At 41.1% G+C, this 27,407-nt stretch overlaps 1 protein-coding gene across 1 annotated transcript in view; it reads right to left on the minus strand.

The window, feature by feature from the left end:
• The window catches only part of OCA2 (OCA2 melanosomal transmembrane protein), an 833,084-nt gene that overhangs the window by 617,675 nt on the left and 188,002 nt on the right, over positions 1–27,407 (minus strand). Inside the window, exon 6 of the mRNA XM_086934183.1 lies at positions 23,794–23,866. Within this exon, the coding sequence (XP_086790309.1) occupies positions 23,794–23,866 (73 nt within the window). The remainder of the gene's footprint in view (positions 1–23,793; positions 23,867–27,407) is intronic.

A 27,407-nucleotide genomic window follows, 5' to 3' on the forward strand; every position in this document is an offset into this window, starting at 1 on the left:
TGCCACGTAATGTTTTAAAAATTGTCTACGACCCTCCTATGTACTATTATATGCCTTACTCGATGTGATGTGATTTGGTGGGAAAAAAGTACTATGAAGGTATGTGTTTGCTAACTTCCTTGAACACTTAAGTTTCAAAACGTTGTTTAAATGAGGTTGTTGATGTGTTCTGAATAAAAAACAAATCATCAAATGCAGCAATGGCTATTACGTTTGCTCTATTTTGTCAGCTTAAGTATGGGTGATTTAGTAGAGCATTCATCAGCCAAGAAAGCAGAATATCAAACAACATTTTAAATTTTGGAACAGATTAGTTGACATCTTAATCTTCTGGATGAACAGTAAGCCGAAACTGTCTCATACGTGATTTGCAATATTTATATTACATAACTTAAGATGCAATGAAGTTAACATTTGATATACTTTAGACATTTCATTTTACATAGAAAATTTCAAATCAAACTTTTTATGGAAATCAATTACAACACATGGCTAGCAGCCATCTAAGAAGTCAGGCAAAACATAATAAAGGAAATAATTTCTTAATAAATACTGGGATCATAATCAGTACATAGTATTTATAGGCTGCATGGATGAGGCATTAGTAAGATTTGTTGCAGAGGTTGTTTTACTACAGATAAAAATCAAACAAGAGAAAAACATTACAACTCTGAATAGAAAAGCTATGAACTAAGCACATACGAAACAGGATTATAAAAGTACTCTAAGATATTGGTCATATTATCCCAGACACATATTCATTTATTAGACATACTACAAATTACATATACCTGGTACTATAACCTAAGAGGTTTCCAGTAAAGTTAACTTCTACTACTACTTGCATGGGTTTCTCCTTCATATGGTGTTTTGCGTATGCCAAACATGCCTAACTGACCATTTTAGTACAAATAATAAAATTTATTTCTAATATAAACTTGCCATAACCTATAATAATAAACAAAGTGCCCAATAATTGCTTTACATGTACTATAGTATACATATAAAATAAATGGGGGTGCACAGTGCATACATAAACTACATCGAACTTATGCATATGAATAGAGAAAATCCATCCTCTTAAGAGGGGACAATGAGATTTTCTTCATTACCCTATGTTGTCTAGCCATTTTTAATTTTTATTAATCTTTCCATACTTAAACATTTGGCAAAACTTAGGAGGGACCACAACACTTAACACCATACCACAAAAGCAGAGTGAATTACCAGATGTAAGAACTAATCATGCAAACCTCTGCTCTCAAACCTGGTTGGCCTTAACACTAACTTTGTTTTCTTAATTATTTGCCTTTATGTTGGATGTTATGGATGGGCAGAGGTATTCTAATGTTGCGTGCTATTTCTAACAAAGAACTAGTCCCAAATAGCTTGGTTTTGTGATAATATTCTCTTCCATACTATTTGAAAGCAGTGTTGGGGCCTGCTGACCTCATAATGCTTTCTCTGAAGTAGTATTTGGAATAAAAGGTGAAGATTCGAGGGAAAAGGAAAAGAAACGTACTTTTCAGAAAAAGGGAATCCAAGTAAATAGCGGGGTTAAGAGTCTCCAAATGGTCACTCCTTCAATCATTAAATGCAGATACGAGGATAAATATATTATCTAAGACTAGTCAATTCAGTATTTTCCTTTTATGTGGATACATTTATAACTTTAGAAAAAATGTCTGAAAATGAAATCAATGTAGACTAAATATTTCTCTATTGATTAGCATTTGAAAATTACTACAGCGCAGCAAGTGGTGTGCTGTGAGAGCACATAAAAATGAGTAAGAAATACGCTTGCTTTCAGCACTTTGTACTCAACCATGTGAAAGTAAATCCAAAGTTTTAACAAAGTGTTAAACACGGCTTCTTTTAAGGAGTATAGTGCACTAAGGGTTCAATCAGGTGAAATGAACCACATGCTTTTTAGCTTTAAACAGTGTGATCGGAGGCACTGATCCGAAATGTCATGAAGTCAGATTGACACTTTTCCAGATGCATTAAATGTATTAACCCCGTAAGTGCCATGGGCTTTATTTGATGCTTTGGGTAGTTCATATTTAACTTTCCACACAAGATATCCAGGCCAAATGTGTGTCCTATCCAGGCAAAATGGGTGTTCTTTGTTCCCCAGATGCTGGGATTCTAAAGGTAACCGAAAAATGTGGATTCCCCTAGAAGGAACTGCGGAAAAAACACATTGTAGCAAAATTTGGGAGTTTATGGGTGGGAAAAAAAGCTATAAAGTGCACGTTTTTCCCTAAAAATGATCTCAACAAAAGGTGCTGTGTGCCCAGCTTTCATTAACAGGCAGAATACCTTCTTGCAGTATATGAGAAAAAAGAGTTATGAAACCCATGTTCGAACCCGGAAAGCTATACAATTCGGAAAAGACAAAATATTTGAAAGAACTATTCATTGAAACCCCCCAAAAATATGACGGCAAGTAAAAAACAATTATAAAAAATTACAATTAGAAGGCAATATTTTCAGAGCTAAGTTTTTTTCTCCAGGGGCAGATGTGCAAAAGTAAAACACTGTTAAGTCAGCAAGACTCTCCCAGTCGCAGGAATTTATAAAAAGTTTGTTGGCTACACAAAAAAACACGATATCTAGAGCCAATAACTGAGCGGCATCTTATGATAATTTTTCATTATGTAAGGCCCAAGCATCTATTTAGAAGGTAAAATCTAATGACTGAACAATGTGTAGTTTAGAAATAGTAGCTATGTGTAGAATTCAGAATTTGGGGTTACCCGTATCATGCGATTTGGATGGCTGTTTGCAAAATGTGTTCTTTCTTCCATAGATACGCAATAGACATGGACATATTCGTAGAGAGGTATGATCACTGATAGTGACCTATACAACTTTACACAGGTGCGCATTAATTTTAACGTCACACCTGTGCTAGATCGTAGCTGATGCAATTTGCATTTCACAAAATCATTCAGTCTCATTGTGACCACGGTTGGTTGAACAGTCAGATCTCACCTCGTGATTACTTGGCACATTGTAGCCACGCATAGTTCATGACTAGATAAGTATCATGCATGCCAGCACCTGTCCACATGCATGATTTATCTAGTTCACAGGTACACAATGTATCGATGAGCTTGAAAACGCACAACATCCCCTTGCATGCAAGTAAAAAATATGATATTTTCAATGTTTTAATGCCTTTGATATTGTATGCTTTTCTTTCTTACAGATACACACCTCGAAGAGTCTGTAAGTAACACAAACCCACCACACTCGCAGCGCACTTTAGGATGTGTGCTGATATGTTCACTTCTAGTGGCTGCTCCACTCAAGCCACTTCACATTTTGGTCCTGAAGAAAGCTTCACGAATATCGTAGAAGGCTGAAACTAGTCGACCGACACATTAAAGGGATATTGAGGCACAATTCTTAACCTCTATTGTATCCCGCCTATGTTTTAACTATGTCCTAAGACCCTTATATTAAACTCACCACAAGGGCATTTCTTTAAGACATTTTTAACACTTAATCACATCTCACATAGCACTTCACTTAATTTTTTAAAACCTGCTCCGCTGTAAATCAGGCGTTGAATTACAGCTGGGTTGCATTCTGCAATCCAGCTGGAACCTCAATGATGAAGCATGCCACCAACTAAGTAGGTGGGTGAGGGGTCTTCTAAAACAACCACTGGTTGTCAATGCTCTTGTATAAAGTTATTTAGGTCACTAACAATGACCATCCCTCTCTACGGATATGTCCATGTTGATTATTGCATAACTTGGGGAAGAGGACATAGCCCCATTTACATTTCCTCACTCTCTTGTTGCTTATCGTCTTTCTTCCATAGAGACATGTTTAGAATTCGAAAGTGGATTGAAATTCATTTGATAATAAATGTTCCACAAGTCTCTGTTCCCACACTTCTGAAGAGATAAACGGTACTTCACTTGCGAGGCTGGGCCAATCCTCAATGACAGGAAAATCCCCCTAATCCACTCGGACAAACATTTTTCTTTAGAATTCCAGTCGTTTTGGGAATTTAGGTAGCTGCCGTATTGGGGCCCAGAGTCAACAAACACCCAGGGAAACCTACCAACTGTAGACATTCCTGAAAACTTGATACATGGAACAATCCAGGTTGGTGTGGATTGCGTAGATTCAACTATGTTTTCTTACCTAGGACACCCTGCAACATCAAACTTCGATTAAAATCACTGATTATACTCTGCAGTGAGGAAAAGTTCCAGAACATACAGGGATCCACAAAAGTCCTACCACCCAACATTCCCACACTCCTCTCGAAAAAAAACACCAGTACCCCCACCTGTGTGGACGAAGCAGTCAAAACCCGGACAGTGTGAAGTCCGTGTGATGTCTGCCCCTATGATATAAGTTAGGTCCCCCCACACATGGAGGCATCCATTCTGTAGGGAGAAGGACAGTCTTGGCATACGGACTAGCTGAGAGAAGGGTAAACACCCTTGGGGGCAGAAATACTGTTGGCTGCCCGAGATGGGGCCCAGTGCCAAAACAGACCAGCACCCCACCATATTCGGTTTCTCACTTTTTCTTGGTAGGTAATAGATTTTTAAAGAGCGCCCCAACACCAACAGACTCTTGGTGCCAAGGATTACTTGCTACTGTGCAAGAAGAGAAGAGGTATATTAGAAGGATCGGGAGAAGAGATATGGTGCAGTGAAGTTCAATTGGAAGCGAGTTCCAGAGTGAGGGGGAGGGGGGGAATTTGTGAAGGAATTTCTGGACTTGCTTTAGAAAATCTATCTGCAAAAGTGTTCAGATGTGCAGCTTTGTTTTGGATAGCTTGTAACTAATTGAGCAAGGTGACATTGATTCCTAAATACTCTTTTGCAGTGGTGGAGGTGAAAGCCTATCAAGCAACAAATACTGCACATATGCCATCTGAGGTTAGGAAGGGAATGATTTTCCTGCGTTTGTGAGAGGTTGAAAAGTGCAGGTGGCTACCATAATAGATACTTGAAGACATGTTCAGTATAAGGTCAAGCTTGACCCAAAACCTTTCACTGCAGTTGAAGGTTTGTGGCACACACTACATTTGCATCATGTCAGTGACATGTTAAAGTACCAATCTAACAGCAAAACACGAAAAAGTAAGACACCGCAGTAGGAGAAAGGAAACAATAAAAGATTGCCTTCAACTTGGTCAGAAACAAACCATAATCCAACATAACATATAGGTTAAGGGGAGAACATTCCAGAGCTGGGGACCCAAGATCTGAAATAATCCTCAGCAACATGAAGCTTTCTTGAACCAAGAATTTCAGAAGAAAATATGATCCACAATTTAACAATGGGGTGAATGTATAGGACAGTCAGATCTGAGATAATTTATGAACAGCACAAAAGACTGCTTGCTGCATAAGGCATAACATACAAGAATGGCACAGAGGAAGAGAATGGGGCGGGGACAGTTACCGGACTCTGCAAGATCATATGTCAAAACTACTCCTAAAGGAATACTTATTTCCTCCCACATGACATGGGAATAACTGGTATACGGCTCAAGGCTCCTGGGGGAAGAAAGACTGTTTGGCTCCATCAGCTGAAGGGAGGTAGCCCAGTTGGGGGATAGACTGCACCCCACCCCATTACAAAAATAGAATAGAGAGAACAGGACAGTTTGACCAATTACATTAAAAGACATTAAACACTGTTCTCCTCACAGGCTCGAACACTGACAGTTTGCACCTGCACTGAATTAGAGAAAGAGAGCAAGTTGTTCAAACTGTGGTTCCATCGGTTCACTTTAGGCACACAAGCCTATTTGAATGGGGCATGTCTGGAGGTCGGTGGGACCCCTTTACCTCTTCCAGGAAACACCCTCAGAGGAAATCTAGACTGTACACCACTTCAATGTGTTGCACAGTCAGTGTGCCTTATGAGAGGTTTCCTTCCTCAGTGCCACAGTTAGAAATCTGGTGCAGGCACAAAGGCCAAGTGCCCCAGGTATGCAAGGAGTGAGGACAAAACCCTTTTTGGACCCAAGCACTTTAGGCAATATAGATCCTCTGCTCTAGTGCGCTTTATCATCCTCTCACTCGAGAGGATGATAAATCTATCAATCTACCTAAACCTGGGGGGAGGGAAGACTGTTGGGACTTTAGGTGTGGGGGCTTCTGACAGATGCCAGGCAGACAACTACCCATTCTGGTCCTCATAATAAAGATTGAATCACTGATGTCTAGTGTGCTTCCTGCCCCACTTCCCCTCAACCCCAACTCCCCCTCCCCCCGGAGAGCTGATTGGGACCCCCAATCTGCACCCGGGGGTAAAGGGGCAGTAAGACTGCTGGGTTGTACCGAAGGGGATAAGGTCCACTGACAGGATGGATGCCTATGTTAGGTGCCGTCATTGCTTTGTGGATTGAGATATGCCCCTAAGCACCAATCACACTGAATGCAGCCAGATCCTGGAGTGTCCAGCTACCTTCTGTTTCAGGTTTGGGATGTAAGTAAGCATGGTACACAGCTTGTCCCTAAAAATACATTTAAAAAAATACCACTTCAGGCTGCAAAGGAATAGCTTTCCTTGCAGCCTGAGTGAGACTATAAAAAGAGAATGGCTCTGGTGTGATCACCAGAGAGATTTCTTCCGTTTAGCGGGAGGATGAGTCACTCATATCTTTGGCAGTGGCAGTTCCTCCCCTAAGCCAGAGAAGCATCGCCCCCCAGGAAAAATAAAATGATAATAACACCGTGATATTATAATTTTATTTTTCAGAAGGCTCTAAAGGTGCAGGGCGGGGCTGCCCACAGAGCAGGGTGGTGAGCTTTTTCTAAGTGCGCATGACGGTTTGGCTGGTCGTCTTGGGCTGACCTAACAGTCACGCACACTTTCCATGTAATGCACCGGCTGTGTTGTACAGCCTCAGTGGAGAACATGCACAGGCTCCCACTGTCTGTCTGAGCGCCGAACAATCACAACACTACTAACAGCAGCATCGTGATTAGCTAGGGGAGTCTTCTTCCAGCGTCGACCGAAGAGGACGGAGGAAAAGCGGTGGCCGTCAGGTAAGTGATATTTTCTTTTTTCGTAAACATCTCCCCTGCTCCCCCCACCTCACTACTACTGCCCGGAAGCAGCCACTACTGATCTTTGGCATTGTAAAGGTTGTGCAGGGGACGTAAAAGTCTCGTCCTCCACTCTAAAGTGGTTACAGTATGTGTTAATGACACATTTGGCACAATAAACTAATAGATTTTCAAAATCTAAAACATGAGGATACCGACAGTTCAAAGTTATTTCAAGATGTTCGGCACTAGCTTTATCCTGCTACAGCTCAGAATGTTATCATAATCGTAGAAATAATAGAAATGATGATGTATAATAGGCAATATGGGAATCTGGCAAGTGGTTTATATTTAATATTAAACTAAATTGTTTTACTACTGTGTAATGCTTAAGCGCTTAATAAAAGATTGTTTGCCAAATGCACTAAGCTTTGAATGCTGTTTAAAATGCTGCATGAATTGGAAGGCTTGTGTAATCCTTTAAATCAATAACATGAAACATGCAAAGCACAAAGTGGTTCGCATTTGATAAAAGCATTCTATTCAATTCCCAATGCAGAATGTTTTAAAAGCCTTGTAAAGGTGTAGCTATTAATAAACCTGACTTATGCTTGTGAGTGGTTGAGCTGACCTAAAGTTAAATATATTGCCTCAAAGTAAAAGCAAATTTATGTGATAAATCTAGAGTTTACCCTTGGTAGGTAAACAGAAACAGCCAGACTTCCATCTGAGAAAAAGCATGTTGTATTTAACAGCAAAAAAGCAACATTGAATTCAACAAAAACAAAAAAATTACAATTAATACTTATGACAGTTAAATAAGATTTTTAAGAGAAAAAGAGCATAGAAACCGTACAAAACAGGACCTTTAACCCCTCCCCTGCTGATGACTGAACGGCTCCGTCATCAGCCGCGGTCGCGCTGTGCTGATGACGGAGCAGTTCCGTCATGGCCCGGCCGCCACGCCTGCGCGGCGCTGATTTCGCGCCTGCGCGGCGTGTTCTATTGAGCGGGTGGGGCTGTGATGGAACTGCTCCGTCATGAGCACAGGGCAACCGACGCTGGTGACGGAGCGGTTCCGTCACCAGCATGCGCCTGCCGCTCGGCCGCCCTCCCCCTTAGCACTGCGGCGGAATAGCCGCAGCAGTGAAGGGGTTAAAGTCAATGTAATCCAATGGGGTGCAGTAGACCAGCATCCAGTCACCATTTGTAGTCAACCACAAATTGGCAAGGGTCGATTATGGCCTACCACTTCATCTCAGATAAGTTTTGCCCTGGGACTCAATCCTTTTTAGAGCTGAAAATCCTCCAGTAGTGCAAGGCTGGATACGGAAGACTAGTGCTTAATTTGTAAACAAGTAAGTGCCAGGACCCTCACCGTGAAGCCACTGCAGCTTGCTCCACCTATGGCTCTGCAAAGAACTGTACTAACTCAACTACTAACCATCACACTCCTACAAGCATGACACTTACGACTAGTCCAGGCCCCTAAAGCTATAAGAATGGTTGGACAGCAGGTAGTAGCCATTTTTAAAGTATATTGAATTCATAAACAACTGTTGTGCTCATCTCTAAATTAGGCAAACAGAACCACCATGAGGCAGACTGTCATAAGTGCCAGAGTTGACATTTAAATGCTGGTGCTGATCACTGGAAAGCACAAGCTCAAATTAAGTACTGCAAGACAAATTAGGTCCACAAGATTGAATAGTTTGTTTTGGTGGTCCAGTAGAAGCCTGAAACTGTGTGCTCAAAGGTTTTGAGGGTCAAAACTGGAAAACATGGCTACTGTGGTTGCCTCATTTTCAAATAAATATATATTCCTTGTCGCCAAATGTGTTACACATGAAAAGCTGTAGGATGCTGGAGTAGTTCAACCTCTGAAGTTTATTCACAGACAAAATCCTGTGAGTGAAAGCCAGGCACTAACAGCTTTTGACCTGCAACCCTGGAACCCCATGAAGTCAAAGCATTATGAAAGCGACATTCTATGGAAGCATCACAGGGCTGGGCACAGGAAAGCAACTAAGCTAAACAGTGTTAATCCAAACTATAGCACACAGCGTGGATTTACACAGGATTTTGTCTGTGAATAAACTTCAAATGTTTAACTGCTCAACCTCCTATACAGCCTGTAATTTACAACATATTTGGGGTCGAGGATGGCTAGGCACCTATCACCGGTAACGAGATTAGCAGAAGCAAAATCCTGATCACATCGCTCCCTATCGTCTGTCAACGGTAGGCCAAGAGATCATTGGGAGCATCCTGCCCCTGCCTCAACTCTCCCTCAGGGCTGCTACAGCTGAGAGCGAGGTTTTCTTACACGACAATTGGAACCCTGCGCCTATAGGGAGATTAGGATGCCCCAAAATGAAAAACTCGGAGCGAGAGCGCAGACTCGTGGCTTAATATTCGGCCCATGCACACCACCTCGCACCCTCTCCTGAGCATTCTGCTCTACCCCACAAGCATCCCTGATTAGGTTCTGAGGGCCACTGACTTCCTAAAGTGCATGCCGCGAACTGAAGAATTCACTCATGCCTGAAATCACGCCAAACCTTCTGCCAAACTTGTATCCTTGTGACGATAAAACCACCTAGTGGTCCTGCGAGCTCACTATAAATTAACTATGGTCATTACTCATTGTGCTGGTGTGCTTCAGCGTGATATAGTGCATTTTGTGACGCTTTAGCCTTCTTTTTGAAATTTCAGTGTAATTATTTAAAATGAATATAAATCAGTCTATTGGGATGCATCCCTCGTTTCTCAAGCAACCTTGAGATCCACTAATTGAATGGGAAGGTTGGATAGAGACATGTGAGAACTACTTATTGGTGCTTGAAGGAATGGGTTTTTCTCAGCTCAGGAAAAAAGCAGTTCTAATATGCTGTTTAAGTATATGATGATAGTGGAGATGAGATCGAGGATGTATACAAAGAGGCTAAATTGTGATTACAGAAATGAATTGCTAAAACTGTGAAAAAGGTTAGACCCAGCCACAGAATCCTTAAAGTAAGTAGATGACTTTGTAGCAAGACGGACAGTCGGCGGCAAAATGCCAATTTGGACTGATGACAGGGGGGAGAAGCAGGCAGTTTAAGTGCATTTTCAATGAGAATATTTTGGCTCCATTTTAGTTTGTGTTAAAGACAATCCTCGTGGTGGATGCCAGTGCAAACTGGATAGGCACATTGCATTTACAGACACATGGGAAGACAGAAGACAGTAGCATTTGCTTCCCATTTGTTGTCTAGCACTGAAATGAACTATTTTGTCATTGAACGGGAGGCATTAGCTGCTGCTTTGACAAGAACTATTTTTGTATCTTCATTAGGGGACCCGGGTGATCTGGAGTACAGATCATAAACCTAAGATGAAGGGTTTGGGGAGAAATGGCCTGAAAAATTATTCTGGGGGTTTAGCAAGATTGACTGTTGAGCTACAGGATTACGATTGTTGTGTCGAGTATGTACCGGGCTGGAAGAACAAGGTGGCAGACTGATCGTCAAGGTTGCCGGATAAACAGCGGCAGTTTCTTCGCCACCCTGCTCTCTTCTCTCGGAGCAGTGAAAAAAGGAAAAAAATAATTACGTTACATTATCATTTTCTTTTTCCTGCTGCAGTGGCTCCATTGCTTCCCGAGGTGCATGGCATTTTGACAAGCCATCTTGGGTCGCCCAAAACAGTCATGCACACTTGCCTTGTTCTCCATCCAGTCGTCATTACAGCCTGGGTGGAGAATATGCCCCAGGCTCCCAAGCTTGTTCTGACCAATCACAACGCTGCATTCCAGAGTTGTGATTGGTCAGGGGAGCTTGGGAGCCCATGTGCTTCCTGCTGCCGGACTCCAGACTGGAAGAAGACAAGAAGATAAAGAGGATCGGAGGAGTCGGCGGCAACACTAGCTGTAGCCAGTTAAGTGTTTTTTTTAATCTTTTTCATCCTGCCACCTGCCCCTCACTTGAGTCTGGTAGAAGCACTACTGTGGATAAGGTGGTGGATGTTTGTGAATTTGATGAAGAGGAAGTGGTGGCAAGTGTGGAGGATACCAGGGAGGGTTTGCAGGGATGTGTCTCTAAGGAAGACTGGACGTGTGCTATGGAACTAGACATTGTTCTCAAAGCACTGGTAGATATGATCAAAGGTGGTGTGAGAAGAGATTACGTTTCCGGATGCAGTGAAACCATTTCACAAGGTGGCCAAAGAATTGTCTTTGCTTGGGGACAAGCTCTTCATGAGGGGGTGAGAGGTTTGTGCCACCCATTGGGGTAAGTAATACACTTGTAGGTTCAAGGCATGAAGGACATTTGGGTCAGACACTGACACTCAGACTCGAGGAGAGATTTTGGTGGCTTGTAATGGATGGTCAGCTGAAGAAATGAGTGTAAGTGTGAGGTGGGCAAAAAAATCAGAAAAGAGATTGAGAGTAGGTTTGAGCGTATTGGGAAATTATCAACATGTGTCTGAAGCAAATTGTGTGTGGGGAAAAAGAATGCTTGGATTTCATAGGACCGCTTGTGTTCACTGACAACATTGATGTAATAAATACTGATGTAAAAAATATCTACTAAAAAATATAGACAACAAAAATATTCAAACAGGTAAGCACAAAAATATCGATGTAAAAAAATATAGATTTATAAAAGATCGACTTTTACATAAATATACCATGAAATATATATTAAATATGTTAAATATTAAATTTAATTTTAACAAAATAAAATTAAGGTTATACATTTTTATTAAGTATAACAAACTTAATTCAAAAGATACACACAAAAATATTCATACATATATATTTACTTTAAAACAATTAGCACACTTATTTTTATTTATGGTAAAATTTTTAAATGATATAAAAAATAAAAATGTATATATATCGGATATAAAATATAAAAAAACTAAAATCTACAATAAATGAAAACATTAAACTATTAAAAAATATTTAAATTTAAATTTCACAATACAGTCAGTGGAACAGTAGGGAAAGTGTTGGATAGCCGAGGGGTAAAATTTACTATTCCCACTCCAGTGAGAGCAACAGTAGGGAAAGGGTTGCATAATGGAGGGGTTAAAAATTACTATTCCCACTCCAGTGAGTGCAACAGTAGGGAAAGTGTTGGATAGCGGAGGAGTACAATTTACTATTTCCACTCAAGTGAATGCAAAAGTAGGGCAAGTGTTGGATAGTGGAGAGGCAAAAACAACTATTCCCACTCCAACAGTTAAATATATATATTAAAAATTAAGAATTATAAAAATATACATTTTAAAAATTGAAAAATATATTAAATAGATATAAAAAGAAAGCATAATATTAATTACATATAACAAATACCTACAAATATATAAAATAAATTATAAACATTTTCTAGTTTAAGAGTATTTTTTTCTAACAAAAACATTAATACATAAATGTATTTATTTTATTTCCTACCCTATAACAGCACAACACTCTTCAACATTTTAAATTCAATGTACTTCCATAATTAATTATCAATAAAAAAAATACAAAACGAATAAACATTAATTTACTACACACACTTTAATAAAACACAATTAAAACATTTTTAAACTAAGAATATTAACAAATTATACATTAATTAAAATGTATTTAATAGCCACCCTTTGTCCCTTTAAAAGTAAAAACCCAAATTAATTACCCAAAATAAATATCAAATAATTAACATTAAATATATATTAATTAAACACAAAATACTTCCCATCCATTACCTCTAGAAACACCACAACACACCTAAATTTAATTACACAATTGCCAAAATACATTTATTAATTTAATTAACAAATACGTATTCATAAAAAATAAATAAACTACTTAACACCCTTACCCTTATAAACCCCCAAAACACCTAAAATGAATTACACAATTACCATAAATAATTACCAATTCATTAACTATAATTAACAACCAAGTAATAATTCAATTAAAAATAAATTACTTCCACCCTTTACACCTATAGACACCAAAGCACACACCTAAACTTAATTACACAATTACCATAATTATAAATTAAATTATTATTTAATATTACATTATTTTACACATTTAACACTAACATCTCAATTGAACAAATATTAATAAATACAAAATAATGCATTAATTTAATATAATTAAATTATTTCCCACCCTATTTCCCTATAAACCCGCAACCTACTACGGAACTAAAAACGCAAAATTCAAATAAATATTTAGTAGTTACTAATTTTTTTTTACAAGTTAAAAATACAAACAATTCTTATACAAAAAAATCATACATCACATACATTTTAAAACATATACTAAAATACATAACACTAATTAAAAAAATGTATATTTAACTATTAAGCACTTATAAATTTTAAAATCGATAGTACTTACCTTAAGTTGATATTATTGACCACAATATTTCTGACTCTATATTTGTGCAACTCAATATTTTGAACTCTAAATTCTGTCTGCACACCGACCACTTGTTTTCTTCTCTAAACTTGGGATATGCATCGATCTTGGTGGAACTCAAATCAAAGTGGATTGAGGTGGCTCTCAGGAGTTGTCAGAACAAAGGCTACCATTGCAATGTTGGTAGAAATGTTCAGGAGAGAAGAAATTCCCTTGGTGGTGATAACTGATAATGGCACACAACTTACTTCTGGTAAAATTAAGGTTTCTGAGAGGAGTTGGCCTAACGGCTAGGGCGCTCGACCTGGGGAACTGGGTTCGAGTCTCGGTAATGACGCTAAACCTCCTGTGATTCTGGGCAAATCACTCAATCTCCCAGTGCATAACAAAAATGAATTTGTGTTCTCATGTAACTGGTGCTGTGTAAATTGCTCCGATACCCGATTTGGGTCACGTTTGCGCTATATAAAACTGCAAAAAAAAAAATTATAGTGGAGCATGTTTGTACAACCCACAAGGGAATGTTCAGGTGGAGAAGATAAAACGGTTGATTAGGAGAACTATGGTGTTGGCCAGTGGGCAGGGTTGATTGTTCAGAACGCTGTAAAGGACATGTTGAAGGCACTTAGTATCACAGTGAATTCCAACATGGGCAAAACACACTTTGAGATGATGCAAAGTAAACAGCCAGGGACTAAGTTGAGTTCTCCGTCTATGTAGGAACAAGGTTTTAAAATGTTGAACAAGACCTCACAGATCAATATGGGTGATTGGGCTAACGATAGGCCTGGTGGTGTGGTTCGGGGTTTGTCCAAGTTCCAGGGTCCATATAGAGTGACGATCATGGGGGGAAATTGGGTGAAGTTGGGGAATGGACAGACCTGGAATTTGAGGGTTGTTGCTTTGTTCCAGAAGGGTGGGAAAGATGGGATGCAGCCCAAATAGTTAGTTGAGGGGTGTTTGGCTGGTTGTTGATGTAGGATGGGGATTTTCAAAGGGAAGCAGGAGAAGTTAAAGTTGCATTACATGATGGAGGACATGCAAGGGAACACTCATTCCATAAAGTGAGATCACGCAGCCCACAGGGATGGTTGGATGATAGTGTGGGGGCAATTTCCATGTTGTGTCTTTGTGATGTCTCTGGCGTTTTGTTCCAGTCTTGGTCTTCGGTGGTCTTGAAGTCTGTGTTGGGCAAGTCTTTGTTTTAGTTTGTTTTCGTATAGTTGTATTTTCTGTTTGGGGAGGAAAGGGGATGTGCTATAGTGTGCACTTACACCGAGTTCAGCTTAGCTGATTTCCTGTGCCTTGTCCTAATGCTTCCATAGAATGTTGCTTATGTAATAATCTATGACTTCACAGGGTTCCAGGGTTGTTTACGAAGGAGCAAGTCAGAAAGTGCATCTTTACAGAGTTCGCTTGTTAGGCGATGTACAAATATTTTGAACATAATCACCATTGTGGCATCAGTACTGAACGTTTTAATGCGCTGCTGTGTGACTATGACCGTCTGTAGGATTGTGCCCTGTACTCTCCAAGGAACTCTGCTGTGGATGTAGTAGCACAGACTGCTTGTACTCTCAGTGTATGCTAGGAATTTTAACTCACAGAGCTACAAGTGTAATTCTTGGAAGTTTGAAAAGCTCCCAGTTATTTGCCTCATACGGTTTGCTCCACAAGTAATATACTGGCATACAGACTCTGATAGTTTAAAGTGCAAATGAGAAGTGCAAACCAGCTCTTGATATAAAGTGCAAGCGCCTGGATTTCAAACAATATTGGAGAATTTAAATAACGCGCAAATGTGAACAAACCGTATACTTTCAGAAAAGTGCTAGTGCAATTAATAATTTGTGCAACTCCCAACTCCATGCTTATAAATCTGCCAATAAGTCTAACTGTGCAAAATATTGGGGCATCATTTTAAAAGAAATTGTGTTAATAATGGGGCAGGATATTAAAAAACCTGGCTGTTTACGTGACTCTTAATACAAAACTCATATCAAAAACATTCTGTAAAACACATTAAACATACACTACTAATATTACTTTCTCATACTGTATTGGTCAGACTGTTTCCTATCCAAGATGGACATACATGTCTTCTTCTGAATTCAGGCCTCGAGGTGTCTTGCTGTCAAACATTAAAATATATCTGGATTCGAGTTGTCTACGTTTTTTTCTCTCGATTCTCACCCTGTCTGTTCCTGGGGACTGAATCAATTACAAAATATGACAGCTCGTTCCCATTACCATCATGGACCTCATTAATGTGACGGGCTACCAGGTATCTCCTACCTTTGTTCTTCACAGCCCTGAGATCCTGGAGGATCCTGACATGTGCCATATGTATTGTACTACCCACGTAGACCTTCGGGCAGGTATTTTGAAGGACATACACTACATGGTCACTTTCACAATTAAAGAAGTGTGGGATCATCCATGGTTTATCCATTAATGGCAATTGGATCTCTCTTTTGTTTACCCCATGCCTTACATTTCGAGCACTTGTTGAAACCTGGAGTTGCCTTCAGCCAGTTATTCGTTTCAACTATCTCTAGGCTATTTTTGATCAATAGCTGCATCATGGTTTTGGCTTTTGTGAAAGAAATGAGGGGCCTACGTGAGACTAGACTGTTAATTGTTAGATCCTTTCTGACCAGATGCCCGTGCCTATTCATACAGTCTCTTATCCTTGTATGATAGGCATTGTATCCAGTTATCTTTCGAGTTTCATCCTTCTTGTCCCCTATATTTTTATCTCCCTTTTATCTTGGAATAAAATAGCCTCTCTCTGTAGTCCATCCACTTTAGTTAATGCTCGATTTAAAACTTGTTGACTATAGCCCTCTCTCTAAATCTTTATGTTAAGTCATTTTGTGTTTGTTTGAGAGAGGAATCATCGCTGCAATTCCTTTTCATATGGAGGTGATCCGCATAAGGAATGCTTTGTTTCAATTTTTGTGGGTGGAAGCTACTCAAGTGTAGGATAGAGTACCCTGCGATTGGTTTTCTGAAAGCGCGTGTGTGCAAACTGCCCTTTTGATAAAAACTTCTAAATCTTAGAAGTGCACATGTGTTTCGTTGATGGTGCTAGTGAAAGTCAGATTCAACGTATTGATGTTGAGTTTCTATAAAGGCTTGGCCATCTGGAAGGGCCCCCTCTAGATGACAAACAGATCATCGATAAAACAACACTAAACCTTTATGTTTTGTTTCCACTCGGTTTCATATTTCACCCTGAGCACCTGCACCTGCCACCAGCCCATGTGAAGATTCACATAGCTGGGGACGAAGCAGGTGCCCATGGCTGTGCCCCTCAATTGCCTGCAAGTATCTCACCCAAATAGGATAATTTGTTTTCCAGACATATTTCCGCCATTGTGGCCAGCATCGAAGTATTGATTTAAGTTTATAGGTATTGTGCCCAAAAAGTGCCTATGGGCCCTTAGGCCATCCTTGTGCACTATACTCTTATATAACGAGGCCACATCTAGTGTAATTAGCAGGTCTGATTCTTCCCAGGGGACACTTTGCAATTTTTGCAAAAAATCCCTGGTGTCCTGGATATCGGACGGCAGGGATTTTACAATATCTTGCAAAGAATTATCTATGTACCTAGATGAGGTTTCGAACAAACTTCCTATGGCCGATAATATCGGTCTGCCTGGAGAGGTGCACATATCCTTATGGATTTTCAGAATAAGTTATGAAATTGAAAAATGGAGTGGCCCAACTATCCAAGAGACAGGGTACCAGCACAAACAGTGTAATATCAAAACTTTCCCTTCGATTAAACTTCACTCATAATACCATTCTCACCATACGTACAGGACAATGTCAAAATATCATCCCTCTGTCAGCTGTGGATATATATGCACAAAAACTAAAGTTCCAAAATATAAGCAAATGTATTGATTTATTTATGTAAATTCTTATCAAACAAATATAAAAGCATGATCAAAAGCATACATCATCTCAACAATCCCCCAAAATGTCATAAAAACTGTTTAAAAACACAAGAGACAATAATAGGTGATTCAATGTGAAAACATCCTAAATTTTTAATTCATTAGGATCTATAATCACTGTTGGGTTAATATCACTGTCCCAAACATATAGTCCCTTGAATTTAATGTAACAGAAGCGTTAACGCGTTTCGGTGAATTGCTTGCTACGCACCACCTTTATCAAGACCACAATAGTTGAATGTCTCTTTGCTTTTTGCACATTAAAAAAAGATTTTTTCCAATCGTCGATTAATTTATCTGTAATCCGGTATGGTACATCATTAGCTTCTTGAATTTCACTAGCAGATATCTTCAATTGCTGTATAAATTAAAAGCTATTTCAGCCTGATTATTCAAGATCCGTGCTCCACTGATGTGGGTCTCTGTTTCTTCAAACTACGGGCATCAATAATCGTGGTTTTTATGGTTGTCAAAATCATTAGTACATCTTTTATTCACTTAAAGATGAAAGGCTGAGTGAGCCAACTGAGATTTGAACCTGTGGCACTAAGGTAAAACATGTTTCTGGAGGGTGTTGTGTTCTAGGGGTCTGGTGACTAGGCCGGAACAAATAATCACACCGCTGGCACACTCTTATTGGCCTGGCGCAGACTGTTCACATGCAGTTTTGCATGTTTATTTATTCACCCTTAGTCAGGTGACCTTGGGGTCAATCCAAATCCCCCCCTAGGGGGCTGGAAGCACGGTACTAAACACCCCTTCGCCAGCAACACTATATTCCACCTTCATGACAATAACTAACAATAACTAACAAAAAAAAAGCAACTACATAACCTATATTTGGCAAGTAATAAATGGCCTGCTTGGGCTAAAAGATACTGGCAGTCTGGGGATCACTCGAGCCAGCTTTCAAAACGCAGTAGTCCATCACATAGTACTGAAACGGAGTTAGATTCCACTGGATAAAGTATCTCGAGAGGTCTTGGTGGGCCATCTTGTTTGGTGCCGGAACTTTGTGTCCTCTTCACCCATCAGCAGACCAGTTGGTGTTTGGTTTGGGGATCACCCATGGATGCTGCAGTGGCGAGTCCTTCTGGGCGGAGCATGGGTGGATTGGCGTTTGCCAGATCGTCCAGGTTCTCAGATGTGTGCTTGTACAAACTGGTCAGATAGATATCTGCGCTTTTCCAAGAACAGTTTGAAATAGGAAACATTTCAAGTGCCTTTCTCTTGGCCTCTGGATGTCAACACCATAGTTCCTTCAACTCTGGTGACTTTCCACTGGTGGCATTCAACGGAAGCCGGAACTTACTCCCTGGATGTCAGTCTTTTACCAGTACCCATTGCCTTGGCTTGCCTGGGTTGGGATGTTCCGCTGCTTTGCTCTTATCGACGAGAGGGAGCATGACTCGTCGGCCCTGGGGCTTGTTCCCATGTCGGATGATACTGGATAAACTTGATTGCGGAGGATGCTGGGTGCTACACCTGTGGTGGTGTGTGGAATCAGGCAGTAATCTTTCAAGAAAGTGTAGATAGCTCTTTCCACGCACTGCTGCTCCATCTGGGCTATGCAAAAGGCTTCTGTGATGGTTCTCATCAATCCCTCACCCTCGCTGCGGGCTTGAGGCCAATGGGAGCTGATCCAGCAGTGCTTAGTTCCTCTGGATGCCAGATAGTTGGAGAGGTCTTGGTGTTTGAATTGAAAGGTGGTCCATCATCTGGGCAGAGTTCCCTTATGAGGCCGTGAGTAGCTAGGATTTTCTCCAGCTTCAGAATTCTCTTCCGTGGAGGTTGTCTGCACGATTTCGACCTCCAGGTACTTACAAAAGTCATCATTTATCACCAACAAATGTTTGCCCTCCGAGAGACTGACGAAATCCATGTTAGTTCGCGGTCATGGAACTTCAGGGACTCGTTCTGTGATGCCAGGTGGAGGAGGGGACGCTTCTTCCAGTGGCCTGGCAGAGGTCGCATTGCTGGACCATCTATTTGACTCATCTAGGCCAGAAAACTGTACTTCGCTTCTCAGACTGCTTTTCGTCTTGACGACTCCTTGATGTGATCCATGGGCTAAGTCCACCATTTGCTGAGTCAGATTAGCCGGCAAATGAGCAAGGCCCCCCTGAGTAGGCATCCATCTGGTGTGATGGTGAGCTAGTCTCTCACGTTGAGCAGGCACCTTAATGTACTTTGGGATTCTGATGTCTTTTGGGGCCGGGCTGCAGTGATTGTGTCCTACTTCTCCAACCCGATTGTCACTATGACCTGTTGGAGACAGTCTGCTCAGGTGACTTCTATGATGTTGCTCAGGGAAAGACGAATGGGGCGTGAGTTCCATGACTACCCTCACATATTTTTATGCATCCTCAACCTCTTGCCCTTTCTGAGTTGTGGTGGGGTGAGGGTTTCTCGATAGGTAGTCCACGAAGTTGTGAGCTCCGGGTCGATATTCCACGGAGAAGTGATATTCTTGTTACTGGAGTATCCATTTCTCGATCTGCGGCAGGGTTTTAAGGTTTACTGCCCCAATGAATTGCTATGGCTTCTTTTTTAAGTGCGAGTATGGCTACCCAGTGGGGGTCAGGTCAGTGCTGGCATATGCTGCGGGGGCCCACTCCACACACTGTTGCCTTTAAGACTGTACAGCTCCGAGAACCGTGGGGCTGTCGTCCACTGCTAGTTTAGTGTCTTTGCTGGGGTAGATAAGGCTGGGGTCTTAGGAAAAAAACCTGTTTTGTGTCCTGGAAGGACTGCTCCTGTTAGGGGCCCCAGTGCCAAGAGATTGACACCTTGGTGAGGTCGCATAGCGGTCCGTTGATTTGGGTGAGGTTTTGCATGAAAAGGGTGCAATAGGTAACCATTCCTAAAAAGTTCCTGAACCCTGTGATGGTGGATGGCACTGGTGTGGACTGAATGTCATGAACTTGCCAGTTCAGGGGTGATCCCCCTTCGCTGAGAAGCGGTAACCAAAAAAGAATATCTATCCCTTCAAAAACTCACACTTCTCCTTGTGCAGAGTAAGTCTGCAGCTTTGTAGGAAATGGAACACAGAGCATAGTCTGTGAAGATGTTCCTCCAGGGTAGGTGCATGGACTAGAATGTCGTTGCTGGTATTTAAAACTCCAGTGAGGCCAGCCAGTACTCCCCTGATATCTTGAAACACCTCAACATTGGTAAGGATGCCAAAGCTGAGGTGCTTATATCGCCTTAATCCGAGGTAAGGAGAAAAAGTGTCACATTCTGGGATTCCAGCTCTAGGAGAATCTGGTGGTAGTCAGATCACAGGTCCAGCTTTGAGAACCACCAGAAGCCATAGAGTTCCCCTACAATGTTGTTCACAGACAGTGTTATGTGGCGCTCTCTCTTTATTGCTGTGTTTGAGAGCATCATGTCAACATAGATTGGTGCTACTCCTGGCTGCCTTGGTTTGCATGCTACCACTATGTCACTACTCTCTCAATGAGGTCAGCCGCCTCAACTTCTGCAGCTCTGCCTCCACTTTTGGTCGAAAGCCACCCTGAGGTGATGCAGGGCCACCAGCTGTATCGACTGATCGATGTGCTGGTGGATTCCTCGATCTTTTAGGCATCTCATGCCATGGAAGATTTGTTCGCATTCATTCATCTACAGCTCTGGCCTGGATTACAAAGGAGATCTGCACCAGCTTCTGGTACTCAGACATATGGCAACTGATAAGCATCTCAATTCACCTTCCTTTAGGGACTTACATCTTTGCTTTGGTGACTCGTCCTAGGTGACTGATCATGGTGGTGAACATGGCTACCATCGGACGTCTTGTGGAGGTGCTAAAACCTGTACACTCTGTTGGTGGTGGGGCAAAGTACTGGTGGGGATGTCATCCCTTGGTGTAGTGATAGAGGCAGTATGTTAATCAACGCCAGTGTGTCTATGAGGGCCACCAGTGGTTGTCCATCTATGGTAACCTAGCATTGGAGATGCAGCCTTGGGTCGGATCAACTACAGGAATGACACTAACAGTCCCTCTTACTCATCATCCATTGTCTGAAATCACCAACTCAGTGTCTACCCAGTTGGCTCCTTTTTTGGGGGGATCTATGGGTGGGGGTGCTGAGCGACAGACCTTGGCACAATATTTTATTTTCCCCACACACAGAATACTTTCTTCCTTTTGCTGGGCAGTCTCCAGAGTGTAGGATGGATACTCTGCGCCATCTACATGCTTTGGTTGCCTGGGGTGGTTACTTTTGCTGAAAGGCAATGTGGTGGCTCCTACCTGGTTGACTAGTTTGGTCTGGATGGCACATTGGAGAAAATCTTTCATGTGAACTGCTCGTTCGACTGGCCCATAGTGGGGATGTCCGTCATCATCATGCGGGGCAATTGAAGGATGTGTTCATGCAGCTTGACTGATGAGCAACCAAAGATTTCATCCTGCTCATCCGAAGAGTGCACATGCTCATCAGCTCCCGAAACACGGTACATGGACTCATCTGGTGGGCTGGCCAGGGGTTCAAAATGGGCAGACAATGAAGTTTTGAGCATAGCGTAGGTGTAAGGTGTGCCAGCTTTGCTGACTGTTTTGGCCAGCTTGTGTGCGGTGTTGCCTCCCAGATTAAGGCGCATAGGCCGGCGCTGGTCTACTAGCCCAACTGCGGCAAAGCAGGTTTCAAGGTTATCTATCCAGGTCACCCACTCGGCGGCATAGGAGGGGCTCTGGGCACAATAAAAGGTTTAATGGTGGGTACGGACGCCATGGGTGCAGTTCTCCATGCATTGAAGTACGGTTGGTGGGGTGGCATGCCTTGACATTGCTTGCACCCGAAGTAGAGTGAACAGGGTGTGGTGTGGTTCCTTACCAGCTTCTCTGCTGCCCTTTCAGCTACATTGTACAGTTAGAGGGCATGGGGAACTGTCCCAGCGCCAGCCAGTGTTGTAAGGTGGACAGGTGGGCCCTCATGTCGCTACAGGACAATAAACTCAACAGCCAGGAAGAGAGTGGCCTGCATCGTTGCTGGTTTGTAGGCCTCACCGCTTCAGGGGCACATGCCGCCCCTCAGGCCTAGCCATGCCACGACTTCAATGATAAGCTGATAGGTGGGGCCTACGTAGGAGCAAGGTGAGCCAGATTCTAGACCGGGCCTGTCCCAAAATTTGTGCTTGCTGAGCACAAACAGGTGGTGCAGGAGGCCACTGTTTGGGTCTATTATCTGATGTTGGGCGTGGCTGGCAGGCCTCTCCCTGTGATAGGAAAGCAATTGCGAGCTGCCGGGCACGCCAGGGCATCAGTGAGAGGGTACAGTACTACTGTCCTCATCAGCAATTGTGTTCTGATGGGTCTGGTGACTAGGAAGGCCCCACTTCACTGCGTGCAGGGTGCATGCACAAATAATCACACCACTGGCACGCTCGTACTACTGGTCTGGTGTGGAACTGCTTAAGCGCAGTCTGCCCATTTATCCCCCTCGGGCCAAACCACATACCTGAGGAGGCCAGGTGTGGTACCAAACACCCTTGGACCAACAACACACCAGAGTGGGTGCATTAGTTAACTGAGCAAACAGACCCGACAGTGATCTCTCCCCCTAAATGCCTCCTAACAGTGGCCCAATATATCAATAGAGATTAGTAAAAAGGAATTTTGAGGTAGCATGGCAAAAATTGTCACAACTGAAGGTAGGAACACTGATGTCCAAACAAGCATTCCTCTTTTTAATTTGAAAGCACCAAACTTGATCAAACACTTTAAGCACACTTCAAAGATGTGGGCAAATGTGAAGTGGGACAAGCAGTCTGGGCACTAGGAAAGAAAAAAATAAAACTACCTCCAACTGTGACGTCCGCACACCGATGTAATACATTAATACAGATGACAAAGTTATTTTGTGCATAAACCAGTGATCCCCACTGCCAGCATTGTGAACAATTTAAGCTAGACAGAACAGCCAGAACACAACACAATCCAGAATGTATAGATGTAAAGTAAGATGTAAGGTAAGAGCATACAAAGTACATCGTTAGTTTCAGGAAATAATTGGGTTAGGAAACGCGCACACAGTCATAATTCAGAAGGAAACTTGAGAGCAATAAAAGAGCAATACTATTGTATGATTCTACAAGGAGCTGGACCAAAAAAGATAGACATTATTAAAATAAACAAGCTTGAACACTTTGTAACCGAGGTCATGTGAGGAGCAGCAATATATCAGAAAAGATGAAGGCTAATAATAGCCACAATGGCTTCACAGTGGCTAACCAAAAATATAGTAATGCTAATAACACAAATCACATTAATTAAAAAAGGTAAAATCACCATGGATCAGCTGAAACAAAGCCACCATTAGCCCCTCTCTGGCATACCCATCCACTGCCCTCAAGACTGAAAATATAAATTGAGAAAGGATACAGTAACTTTCCAGAGGTGAAACTGCCAACATCTGCCACCGATTTCCTTGATCTGGATAAATGCTAAACAAAATCTGTAATAAAGCATTAAAAGACAGATGATTGGATTAAGATACTCTGATGTTATGAAACCATAGGTAAAAAGGTAATATTTAGGTCAACGGTGCCACAATCATTCTTTCATTGGCACTTCTAGAATCCCTTTTGTGTGCCAAGCCCTTAAGTAAATATTGGGTTCATCATAAAACGTCTCCACATTAAACATATTTAAGGGCCCTCCATCTTACGCCATTAAAAGTGGGTGTGGAAATGGAGGAAGAGAGAAATCTGCCTGCCTGAATCTCACTCAGGGAAACACATCTGGCAGGGAACAGTGTACTGCTAGACTCCCACGCAAACAATCGCCCTGTCCCCCGGGGCAGAGAAAGTGGGGCTGCGGCAAGGTGGGAATCACTTCACAGGAGTTCCCATCATAACACCTCCCAGTGCTTAGGTCCCTTCCTGAAAGGTGAGCCTGTTGAGACCTTGGCCTTCCCTGATTCGTGGGCTGCAGCGAGAGGTAGTAAACGTTGTGCATAATTTTAAATATTAATATTCTAAGTACAGGGAAAAGGTATGTATGGACTCAACCATAAAAGCATTGTGTCAGTGTTGTTGCTAGTTTATCTTAAAAAACAGGATACAAAATCAGATCAAAATGGATGCTGATGTTGGAAATCGAGGCATATTCGTAAACACAGTGTTATATTCTTAAATGTAGTTTAAGAATATATAGATATATTTATTTATGCATATAATTAACGTGTGTTAGATTATACATCCTGCCACTTTAAAGGTCTTGCATTTTTCAATCTTCTATAGTTATTGTGTTCTATGACATAATTATATTCTAGTGTGTAGATTTAAATTGCCTGCAGTGGATGTGCTGCTGTATCTCTGTCTTACAATAAACATATAACTTGTTTATTATCACTATGGAATATTATTTATTGGAATACAACAATTGGCGACAATCGGACTTTACAGAGAAGAAAAGAAGAAAAGAAGAGCACAGAGGGAACTTATGTCCTAGTAGCAGTGGAGAACAAATTTTACGCGTATAAGAAGGCACCTGTCAGAAAAACATATGAAATTGAATTTTTATAATTTTGCCTTGATACTGGAAAACTACGAGGAAAGTTGTCAAACATATAAATACTTTGCCGTAATAATGATCTGCCGTTACAACATCAGACAAGCTAAGTAACGAAGATACTATCAGACAGTGCAAAGACTAGAAGTAAGTAAAAGATGTATTTGATTTATTTACATATTCTACATTTCGCTGTGTCTTGGTCGGAACCTGCTGGCATAGATAATAACTTTGGTACGATTACTCTTCACAACATTGTTAAAACCTACGTATTTGCAACATTAAATATTTCATCTGGCAGCATTTGAAAATTAGATCGAACTAATGTATGTTCATAAGGAATAAAATGTGTAGCGGTTACATATTTTCCTTTTAACATAGAGGAGCTGTGCAACGTTAAAGAAACATCGTTATTGTGATTTGAATATATACAACTAATTGCGCGTACCTTATCTTCAAGTAATCACAACAACCGTAGAATCGAAGTTGTCGGAGAATCCATTGAATGATGTATGAGAAATAACGCACAGTACGTGGAAGCGTAAAACGTAATTGACGTGGCAACGTGCAGTGCGTACAGACGTAATACGTCATCAGAAGACAATTTGCTTATCGACGTTACCAGGAAAGTGGCACAATACAACTATTTTGTCCGGTTACGCATAGCGAGCTGATACTGGCACTGGAGTAAGTTACGCTGAACACGGAATTAAAATATTTATCAAGTAACAGCACAACAGAAAAACACTTCGTCGAGCAACTTACATGTATCGTGATCTGATACTTGCACCGGTGTAAGGTACGCTGTATACGGGTTTGAAATAAGTATCAAGTAAAGGCACAGCAGAAAAACACTTCATTGAGCAACTTACAACATAGGGACATACAAAGGACGGTGTTTAATAGAAAAGGAACACTATATTGTCTTCAAGGAATATAAGTTTAGACATATTTGATATTACTTCATCACATGCATATTACACCAATTTAGGTATTTGTGTAAAAAAAAATAACATATATAGAAAATTATCATTTATCTTGAAATATTGTGCCAGCAAAAGTTCTTTGGTAAATTGATATTTTAATTACATTTATGGAAGGTAATACTGTGGTCCCACCTCCACTATTCCTCCAACAACCAGGTGACCCTCCCATTGACTAGGATGAATGGATAGAAATTTTTGAAAACTATATTATAGCTTTACATGGTAAAAATGTTAGTGCAGAGAGAAAGAAAGCGTTATTAATAAGTACACTTGGAAAAGAAGGACAACATGCTTTCAGATTCCTACCGGTGGGTACAGATGCTGAGGGAAGAGTGATTAGTAACGAATACAATGAGGTGAAAGCAAGACTAAAGAAACAACATGATAAAGAAGTGAATATAGCAATGTGTAGACACAAATTTTACACACAACCACAGAAGCCAGATGAAACTATAGACCAATTTGTCACAAGGCTGCGTGAATTATCTCTTAAATGTCAATTTGGTGCTATGATGTATGAGATGATAAGAGATGAGCTGATTGTACAATGTTGCAACAAATCAATGCAAGAAAGATTGTGGGCTACGAAGAATCCCATGTTGAGTAATGCGAGTGATATAGCTAAGGTTGTTGAGCAATCAGAAACTTGTATGAAGGAGATGGAAAAGAAGGTAAGTATAAGTACAACTAATGTAACTTGTGTGTCACAAGAAGAAGTTGCTGTGATAAATCATAACAAAAACAGCGAAAGCATTGGGAGAAAAGTGATCCCCAGTGGAAAGAACAACAACACTTCTGGGTCAAATTCGGAAAAAGGTAGAGTTCCAGAGAAAGTATGTTCCAGATATGGCAGCATGTATCATACTGCAGAGTATAAGAGATGTTATGCATTGGATAAACAATGTAAAAAATGTGGTAAGAAAGGTCATTTTTCTAAGATGTGTAAGTCCAATAGTAGACCGAAGGTAGCTGTCATTAACAATCAGTTGAATGGTGAATCATCAACATGTACAATTGAAGGTACGAACAAATTATTGTGCGTTGAGGATGGTACTTTGTGTGTTGAGGATGATGCTGGATCAATGGTTTCAGGAAGAAGAACTAAGCCTAGAGCAATGTTTAAAATGAATGGTAAAAAAACAGAATTAATGGTAGATTCTGGGTCATTTTGGACGATCATTCCGCAGTCAATATTTAAACAAAATTGGCCAAATGAAAAACTACTCCCCAAGGATTTCAACCCTGGTGGATACCAAGGTGAGAAAATTGGCATCATAGGATACATGTTGGGCAATATACACTTCCAAGGTATAAGTGTGGAAGGTAAAGTTTACGTAGCGTTCAGTGGACCACCAATATTGGGATGGGGACACCAATATGACTTGCATATTATAAACCCTAGGGCGAGTCAACAAGTAATGGTTGTAGAAGAAATTAATACTGAAACGATTGTTAACAGCATGAATAATCTGTTTGCAGAGAAGATTGGTGAGTTAA

This window comes from Lissotriton vulgaris, chromosome 8 (genome assembly GCF_964263255.1).
Source record: "Lissotriton vulgaris chromosome 8, aLisVul1.2, whole genome shotgun sequence".
Lineage (NCBI taxonomy): Eukaryota > Metazoa > Chordata > Amphibia > Caudata > Salamandridae > Lissotriton > Lissotriton vulgaris.